The following is a 10,611-nucleotide window of genomic DNA, read 5'->3' as shown; positions in this document are numbered from 1 at the left end:
ATCTTGACATGTGGATTACTAAATGCTGACTCAGTTCTGACAGTATTTGTTGATGGAAAGAATGTAAGTCCAGTGGGTATTCCCTATGTTGATGGTAGGGAGAGTACAGGAGGCAGTAGTGCTGAGGCTGCAGGAAGCACCAAGTTCTTCCTACCCGGGAAATGCAGTGCTGAACTCTCCACTTTATCAAGTAATATGTGTGGTCTATATGGCAGCACTGTGGAAACCATGAGCAATAATGTGAGTTTCTGACACTAGAAAATGTATTGTAAACCTACATCTCATACTCCTCACACAGGACCAACTGCAGTAAGTTTCATTTCTGTTTTCCTGTCCAACACAAGAGAAAACATCACCTATTTCCAGAGTGTAAACTGTACCCAAATCCTAACTTTGCAATACACCCCTCCAAGGAAGAGTCCCTCACAAATTGACACTGAAGATGCCTTGGCTTTGGAGGAGTCACCACCAACAGAGAATGTGAGGAAGCTTGTCCAGAAGAACAGTCAGAGACTGGCCCAGAAAGATTGTCCTTTCCTCAGTGCTTAGGGAAGGCAGCTGAAGTAGCAAGGAGGAGGAATTCTCTGATCCTCACTCTGAACATTTATCCTCACATTAGAGGGACAAGAAATCAATGTTTCAGCAAAAGGAAGATAGAATCACGTCTTGAATTTGTTGATAAATTCCGACACCTGAAGTAAACATCACCAAAAATTGAAAGGTACAAAAAGCCTATATACATGAAATAAGCCCATTTCATATTATGTTATAAAAGATGCACAGCAGTGGAAAGACATGTACACTAATATCATGTCTTAAGAGTGGACAGTTCATAGTTTACTGTATGTATATTAAGCATCACTAATCATCACATATGTAAATGTGATATCATTCAAGTTGTAAAAATTTATACATATATATGCACAGAAATATGTGCCTGTTAACAAATTTTAACACAGGTAATAATTTCATTTTAAGGTATGAAATTGGAGACATATATTTCTTTCCTCAGGTCTTAGCAGTTTTCATGTAGATATCACCTTACAATTTTATTAAATTCTAAAATGAAAAGGACACTTCTTATTCGTAAATTATTGCATAATCACCACATGTCCTTTCCAGTAAGAGACATCAGAGCACACTCTGACCAGTGTGGTTAAAGTAGGTTTCCTTTCTAGAAATCTTGTACCTTTCAGGGAAGAAATCCTCATGGTTTTTCCAGTATTTTGGATCATGATGAAGAGCAAATACTGGTACCACCAAAACTGTTCCTTTGGGAATGAACACTCCATTAATTTCAATATCTTTTTTACAGACCCTTGAGAGTCTGTTAGCAATTGGATATAACCTGAGAGTCTCATTCACCACCATGTCCAGGTACTCCATCTCTGCCAGAATATCATAGGTAGGAAATGCCTAGGAATGGAAAAAGTACATTTGATAAATTGAAATTTTTAAATTTACCTTCCCATATTTGCCTCTCTTTTCTTCTCTTCTTTCCTCCTCCATTGCTTCCTGTTCCTTGTCCCCATTCTTCTTCTATAAAATGGGAAAACTTTTTCCTTTTTGTTTGTTTGTTTGTTTGTTTGCCAGCTAATCCTCAGACTGAGGGCTAATACCCAGAATCTACTTTTTTTTCTCATTATTAACTTTATTGAAATGAATAATAATGATATAGAAAATTAAAAATTGTAGACAAATATTGAAATGTGAAAGATATGATGTAGACAGTGAATTTTAGAAAAATATTTCTGAAATGCATACATAACATGAGACTAATAATAGATTGCACATTGTAAAAAATTATTTTCAAGCTTAAATGAATATACAATAAAAATTGTCTAAAATAAACATGATGAAGAAAGTCATATAATAGTTCACTCTGTGCCAAAATCAAGAAACATATATTCATATAATTAGAATTCTCAAAGTAGGAGATAGGCAATAAATATTTCAAAATTTTAAATTTCTGAATTTAGTTAAAATTAAACAATATTCATAACATTGATTAAATATTGATTAATTAAAATTAAATTCAATATTTCAAAATAATGTTCAAAAAATTAAAATTGTGAGTCCAACTAAAAAGGCCAAAGTGTAGTGTATCATATATATGAATCTGTGATCAATTCAGAGTACTCATACAGTAGTTGATTAGGTTAATATAGACTAAAATATCAACTAAGAAAAAGTTTTCATGATAGTAAAGAATTACCAAGGATAAAACATAACAAAAATACTGGAATGGCAAATATATGAACAGCACTTCTAACAGTTTAGGGATAATATATCACACAAAGTTCTAGTATGTGGTGGACACGGACAGTGTCCATGATGCTTACTGGTGGCCAGGTGTCACTTGGGGGACTGGGTGACTATTTCCTTGATATTCACCATGTAGACCTGGACAGAATCATGACCCATAGGGTGTAGGAGAAGACCATTTGTAGATATGTAGATGGAAATATTTTGATGCTGTATACAAAAGAATAATTGAAAGACTGCTGTTGTATACCTCTTATTCTCCTGTGTTTGTTTGACCTATTTGATGGGTTCTTTCTATTCTCATGCATGGAGTTGTAGTCATTTGGATCACTCTCCAGAATATCTTTTAGTAGTCTGTGTAGGATTGGCTTCATTGTTATGAAATTCTTTAGTTGTTCTTTGTTATGGAAGTTTTCACTTCTTCATTAAACTTAAAAGAGTTGTGCACAGCATATCAGTCTGGGTTGAAATTTGTTTTTCTTGCAAGACTTGGAAGTACTTTGTTCCATGCTCTTCTTGACTTGATGGCTTGTTGAAGAGAAATCTGCCATTATTTTGATGGGTTTTCCTTTAAATGTTATCTGTTTCTTTTCTTTAGTGGATTTTAGTATACTGTTTCTGGGCTGAATTTCTGGGAACTTGATTATATGTCTGGGTATGGTTTCAATTAGGTTGATATTATTTGGAGTTCTATATGCTTCAGTTACTGGAATGTCAGATTGGTTGCCCAACATTTGGGAAGTTTACTGCTATTCTACCCATATTCTTTTTATATCATTTGCATTGAATCATTTATCTTTGATGCATGTTAGTTTCACCTTGTGCATCTTTACATCGTATTGTAAATGTTGAATTATTTTATCCTGCATCCTACTTTTTTTATTTTAAGGAGAAACAGATAGACATGACACAGTTTCAAAACAGATTAATAGAACAGTTTCAATATTTAATACATAGCATATTGTTATTTTCTTAGTGGTTATTCATAGTACAAGATGCAGACATGACATCGACATCCTGTTCAAATACTATTAGTAGAAACTTTTCTTATCATTGAATTAAGACAAAGTAGCTGTATATCTATCCTAACTATTTTGTAAATACAGATACAAAATAGTCATTCATTTGTATCCTATTTTTGTTTAGCTTTGTTAGAGATGGATATTCCATTGCCATTTAAATATTGTAGGTGCATGAATTCAGCAACATAATCCAATATAGTCCAATACTCCATAATAGTAGTAGGGGGTTATCCATAGGACTGGCAATGTCAAAAGTTGTTGACTTGAGCCTTTCACAGCTCAGCATATTAGTATGGCTTTACTTTTCATACCTCGTTTTTATACTTTTTGCTTGATTGTTAAGAACAAGATAAAGCAAGACCTATATAATAAGAAATGTAATTTTTGTATCTGACAAGGTCAGTCAATTCCCCTCAGGATTTATCCTGTAACCCTGTACCGCAGTTTGCAGATCTTTTGTCAGTGTCAGCCATGTAGATGAGTCTTGGCCATTATTTGACCAATTTTCTCTCTGTGAAAACCTGAGAGAATGTTTTCTCTCCATGTGACTCTCCTTAGGCACACTCTACATCACTGATCACGTTGCTCTGAGGCCCCATAATCTCTTTGAGCAGAAAATATGGGACACACCTGACTTACATAGTGCTATAGTATATGTTCTCCTCTGTCCTGAGTCTTCACTGATCTTGAAAGGCTAGGGCCAAAATGTTGGCTGTCCTTGCAGGCCTTCTATTTCTCTAATTTTTGGTCTGCAAACTTAGGTTGTTAACCCTCCAGAAGAGAAGCTTATCATTATCCTACAACATATGCAGTTGGGTTCAACCTCATTATCTGTCTGAATATCCAACATCTTAGGTATAACATGGAACAGGTCTTGATTCTTGGTCATCCCTTGGCTTCTTCACTTCTAACTCCAGGACTGAGGTTGAGGCCATCTAGGCAAATCTGAGTTAGTCTTTGTGGCTTAGCCAAAACCAGCTGCATTCAAAAAACAATCAGGCTACAGCATATAAAGCAGCATCAGAAGAGCTAGTTATCCCAAGCCTGAGTTATATATGGTCATAGTATTGTGATTTGAATATCCCACAGATATATACTAAAACATTAGGTTTTCAGTGACTGCTTCTGTGTTTCCAAGACAAACAAGCATTTCTAATAAATGATAACTTGAGGAATGAGCCACGTCTTGCAATACAAGTAGTACATGATGCCAGATGTGACATGATTCCTCTCTCTCTCTCTCTCACACACACACACACACAGAGAGAGAGAGAGAGAGAGAGAGAGAGAGAGAGAGAGAGAGAGAGAGAGAAATAGCACTGTGGGTGATGTTCCGTCAACAGAAATAGGTTGAGATCTTCTTTGCAAATAAGAATGAGAACTATATGGAGAAATACTTTACTTAATATTAGATTAGTGAGATATGTAAAATGTGAGAAACAATGAAAAACTGTATCAAATTAACACCTGAATAATGCTGTAATAGTGGAAGTGATGAACCTGTGTAATGGCAATGCAATTTCACATTTCTACAAAATCTTCAAAAGGAGTCAAAGGATGTATCATTAGATAGGTTCCTTGTTAAAGGAACAAAAAGTTAAAGAGTCTATGAAGCCAATAGATAACATTGATTATGTTAATGACAGTGAAAGTTATCTTGTAAAATAATCCTTGTCACTTTTGTCTCTCCCATGCCAGCCATGAAGGTCTTCAAAGAAAGCACAGGTGAAATCATTCATTGGTTTTTATAGCTTTCCTATTATGTATTATGTCTTAATATTATAATCATTTTATATAAACATATTTGGGTTGTAGAAAGAATAATGTGAGTTTCATTAGTTCTTATGGAGAAATTCACTTTTATTTTCATGTTCATTAGATTGCATGCATGTTTCTACAATGAAATATCCTTTAAGCCAATATTTTACTGCATATACTTAGAATTAACGTTATTCTAGGTAATGTATACAGCAACACTAGCACTGGTTTATGAGAACTTATATTTTAGTAATAACATGCATCACTGGTGTTTGTCCATGTGTTTCTCTCTTGAAATTTAACATAAATGGTGCTGGTAAAAACAAATCATTGCCCGCATGTTTTTGGTGAAAATTTCTCCTAGAAAATCGTTCTGCTTAAGGGTTGATGTTTTGCCTCCTTCTCACATTAACATCTACCCACCTTATTGGGCAAAGCTGCATCAATCTCCTGTTGCAGTTTCTTCTGGATGTCAGGGTGAGTGGCCAATTCATACATAATGAAGGAAAGAGTACTGCTAGTTGTCTCATATCCAGCAAAGATAAAAGAAATTGATTGAACTGTAATCTCTACATCAGATAGAGCTGAAAGGAGAGAAAAGACTTTCAGGTAAATTAGATCTTACTAGTGCAGATTAGGAGAGATCCATATAAAGCTGCCAAAATGTTATGGAAGAACTTGGGAAAGAAATTCTGAGTCACACTCTGATGTATATCTTACAAACCAGAAAAAGACAAAATAATTTCAATCTACCATTCCAAGGTTAACTCTACTCTTGGTAATCTGCTTCCCATTAGGCCATTAGTTTCACCATTAAGCTAGATAATTTCAAGACATGAAATTTTAATCACATGTAATGTTACTATACACCTTGGAAAATCATAATTTAGCTCTAAATAAAATATGGGATCTTTCTCCTAAAAAAAGTAAAAATTCTTAGCAAAACATGGCTTGAAAATTTTCAAGAGTTTCTCATATGGAGGCGTCACTCTATGTAAAGTTAAAAGATCTTAATCATGTGTGAGACAATTCATGAAACCATAGTAGGCTACAAAGAAATTCTTGCAACTCAGCATGTGTTCTCTATGGGCTACAACCATCTGGGAGCTAATTAGGTATGTGGAAGCTAAAATTCCATCCTACAACTACTAAAATAATAATTATGGACCTTTTAAAAATGTGTTGTTTTGTGTTACAGCTTGATGAGACACAAGGTAGTGGAGTGCCACAGGCAACAGCCTTAATAATGGATTATTGTACAATGCAATAAGATTGGCCTCAGTCTAATGGATGGCATTAAAGTAGTAGAAGGATTTGGGAGGACAGGGATAAAAATGTCAACCAATGAGTTACATTAGCAGAATTTATTTGAAGTACAACCACTATCTCTCTAATTTAATCTCATTCAATAGGTTTATGAGAAGGCATTGGCCTCCCTTTTGATTTTATCATGACATAGGGTCACCACCATCATGAAATAGTCTATCTGTTCATTTTTTTAGTTCCTTTTTGTACCTGGAATGGTGAAAGAAATATGTTGCCCACCCACTCATACACTTAAAAATTAAAACTCATACAAAACACATATTTGAAAGGTTTACCAAGTTTTGATTTCTAATTTGATGGCTTGTATGCTGCAATGGTAGGGAAAAGCAACAAATCAAATATGTCTTTCTGTGTAGTACACCTGTGTTATTGAATTGAGACTGGTTTGTATACTCAAAAATTTCAGTACTGCTGTGCACTGTGGTTATATGCAACAATGTGGCAAATTGAATTGAAATAGAAATACATTAAAATTGTATCTTAGAATGCTAGGATAAGAAAGAATATAGAGGTGTGTTAAATAACCTTCAGGGCCTGTGGGATGAGGGAAAAGAAAACAGGGCAACAATAGCTATGGGAGGAACCAAAAACACTTGGAACTCAAGTACACCCTGTTTTTGTGTTCTTGCTCCCAGATGCTTAGCAGGTTTTCACATACAGCCTAAACATTAATCTTGGACACATACGATGGGATCTTGTTATGTTCATCTAAAGTAACCCAAAGGCCAAAACTCAAGATATATAAAAATAAAGGCAGAAGGCAGCAACAGCAACCTGTTTGTTTGAGCCCTTGCTTTGCTGACATTGAGTGTCCCTGTGTCTTTGTTTGTGGCCGGTGCCTGTGAATCTTTCCCAGAATTAGAATTCATTAGTTCAATGGCACCAGCCAGGACAATAATTGAATTGTCTTACAACCATTTTACATATTATAACAAGAATTTCTTCAGAAATAGCTTTGATAAACCAAAAGGGGGAAGGAGGGAGGGAGGGAGGGACAGAGGGAGGGAGGGAGAGAGAGAGAGAGGGAGATTAAGAAGGAGAGAAAAACAGACAGACAGACAGAGAAAGACAGACATATGGAGAGAGGGCAAGAGAGACAGAGATACACGGACAGAAAAAAAAGACAGAATGTCAGACTGAGAATGTTACAGGGATAAAAAGGAAAGAATCAAATGTATATGTTGATGTATATGTAATGGTGATCCCTTTTGCTCTAGAACACACTGCTAAACATTCAGGAGTTTTGTAGAAGTCATCAAACTGTGGCAAGCTTAAAACTGATCATGATAGAGTTATTGTAATTACATCAAAGTAGTAATTTATTCATCAGAAATTTGCAATTTGAGGATGACAGAGGAGTAAGGCATTTTATATTACCATATATGAAAAATCATAAAAATACTACTTGGAAATATTTTTCATATTCTTTACCTTTGTCCAAGTAGAATGTGAAAGAAAACCAAAATCTCAGTAGATATTACCACAGTACTGCATTATTTTGGATTCTACCTGACATTTTTTGCTGCAAGTTAGCAGACATCCTTGCAAAAACAGCTGATACTAGCACTCTCTGGGACAATAGAAACAAAACCTGAAATATCTGCCAGTAGACAAGATATTATATAGAAAATAGTATTATAAACAAATACACAATTTTATGGATATTATAATAATTTAGGGGGATGCATGTCATTGTATGTTGGTCAAAACAAAATTTACAAAGCTGGTAATGAACCCAGTTGCAAAGTAGGGACAGTGGTGATAATATCATTCTCAGCTGATTGATTCTGACATGTATCACTGAGGTGAAGAACATGAAAACAGAGTTAATGCATAAATGATTTGAAAACTATATAGGAAATCTATACACTTTCTCCTTAATGGCCTAAGAAACAAACACTGCTTTTAAAAGTTTAATGTGTGAAATGTACCTAGTAGACTACTTAAAAGGAATCTGAGGGAATGAAAAATATAAATTTAAACAGCAAAAGGATGAGAAAACTTGAGGATTTGGATATAAGACCATGCTGATATGAATAAGTGTGTAAATATACTTTAATACAGCATGAAAAACTGAAGACTCTACTTACATTGGGTGATAACATATCACTGTAGAAGAAATTATTTAACTTAAAAGTCATCATTTTTTCATAATTTTCACTATAATGCTTTTAGTCAAAATTATCTGTGGATAATAATACCAATATGCCAAACAAAGTATGAAGAAGAAAGGAATGTTTCCAGGGTCAAAAAGATTTCTCCAGGACCCACTCATTTTGGAGAAAAGGAAAAATAAGGCTTCATTCTATCTTGATCCAAGGAACAATCTCGCCAAATCTTCCTAGTGAACATAGTAACATATTAAAGTGTTTCTCTGATGGATGGATTTGTAGATGCACATTTCAAAGGAGACATTCTGATTTATTGGATGTAAGGTTGAGAATCATCCTTTGTTCAGATGTAGGTGAAGCAAGACTTTCATGAATTCCACCCATGAGATGTTTGCTTGTGACTGCCCTCAAGGTTTGAATGTACTTAGGTCTGTGCTCACCACAAAGTGCATGTGGCTCTCATAAGTAATATGCAAATGTGTGTTTTCAGTCATTTGGGAGAAATCATCCTCTGCCTGCAAACTTTCCTACACAATTGTAGAATGGGCTTTGTCTCTCAGATTCCTCTCCCATAGGCCATAAAATATTGTTGCTTACCTTTATAAGACTCTGTCTCTTTGGAATTCTGGGAATTAATCATCAGCTGAATAAAATCTGTCTGATGCTTTAAGATAAAAGAAAATATTAAAAAAAAACAGATCAACCTAAAGTTAATAGTAACTCAAGACGTAACCTGCTTTAATTTCTTTTTTTTTTTTTTCAAAGTTTTATTGACAAAGAGATAGCAATGAGACAGTTTCAAATCAAATCGGAAGGACAGTTTCAACAAATAATACACTGCATATATTCTTCTTAGTGGTTAATTGCTGTACAAGATGCGGACTTGTGATCCTATTCACAAACACCATTAGAACAAATCATTCTATTCATTAAGAGAATGCAACTATATATCTATCCCAACCTCTTTGAATACACAGATACAAAATGGACATTCATCGGTATACCCCATTTTTTCTAAGTTACATTATTGAATATTATAGGTGTGTAAACTCAGCAAAATATTCTAAAAGAGTCCAGTAGCCTATAATAGCATTGGGTCTTATATTTAACTGGCAATGTCAGAAATTATTGACCTGAGTCCCCCACAGCTCAACTTAACAGCATGGCTTTATTTTTTATATTTCGACTTCATACTTTTCTACTGGATGGTTAAGACCAAGGTAAACCTGCTTTAATTTCTTAGGGATCTTTCAAGTCCTGAAGTTTGGTTTAAGGTTACCATTAAACTCTAAATCTTGGAGACCCTGATTTTCCTCTGTGTAAAAACCAGCTATTGTGTCCAGTGGTGTTTGTATTCTCTCTCCCCAGTCTTGAGTTTCTCTTTCTTTCTTCACACAGCTTCTTGGTTGGGAAGTTCCCTGCTCCTCCTAACAGATCTACTTGCTGAGTATGCAATCCCACATTTCAAGACTTCGAATACTCCTGCTGTAATTCTTCACCAGTGGTCCTTTTGATTAATTCACTGCCATAAAGCCATCCCCGAGGCAGAGAAAACCATCTTGAAGTACGATTTTGGAATGCAGTACAATTCTCAGTGGCACGTGATATATATGCAGTCCTGCTTTCTGATCCTCAGACTCACAAGCCACATAAAGACTAAGCTGAATTTCTTCCCTGTATCCCCAAACCTAGGGAAGTATCCTGACTACTGCAGGACAGGAAAGATGCAAATTTAACATGTGGCAAGCTGCAATGGTAACTATTTCCATTGGACAATGTGTTTAACAAGTGGTGTGGATTTGAAATAATTCTCTGCCAATATTTCCTGAAATTTTATCCTATTATGAACTATGATAGGCTTTTTGAGTGAACAAGACCATATGCTGGTGATGTAAAAATGCATGTGTTGTTGAACAAAGATTGCTAAGAATAGAACCAATATAAGATCCGGGGATTATAGCACCAGTATATATAATTGGTAAGCACTAACATTTTCTTCCCACAGTTTACTGAAAGAAAGGGTCACATGTTTATCTTTAGAATATGTTTGCCAGAGGATACTAATTCTTATATTTTCTTTTCAGTGTTAAACTATTTCTCTGACTCCCTATCATCATAACTTCCTGAAC

At 35.0% G+C, this 10,611-nt stretch overlaps 1 protein-coding gene across 1 annotated transcript in view; it reads right to left on the bottom strand.

The window, feature by feature from the left end:
• Positions 1-10,611, bottom strand: part of LOC101571068 (cytochrome P450 3A5-like) — a 34,753-nt gene that overhangs the window by 6,410 nt on the left and 17,732 nt on the right. The window contains exons 9-11 of the mRNA XM_012513351.2: positions 9,080-9,146; positions 5,469-5,629; positions 1,190-1,416 (exon numbers count right to left, since the gene is read on the bottom strand). Coding sequence (XP_012368805.1) covers positions 1,190-1,416; positions 5,469-5,629; positions 9,080-9,146 — 455 coding nt within the window. The remainder of the gene's footprint in view (positions 1-1,189; positions 1,417-5,468; positions 5,630-9,079; positions 9,147-10,611) is intronic.

This window comes from Octodon degus, unplaced genomic scaffold (genome assembly GCF_000260255.1).
Source record: "Octodon degus isolate 3935 unplaced genomic scaffold, OctDeg1.0 scaffold00479, whole genome shotgun sequence".
Taxonomy (NCBI): domain Eukaryota; kingdom Metazoa; phylum Chordata; class Mammalia; order Rodentia; family Octodontidae; genus Octodon; species Octodon degus.
The sequence above is the reverse complement of the archived record's forward strand: the minus strand, read 5'-3'. Positions and strand labels throughout refer to the sequence as shown.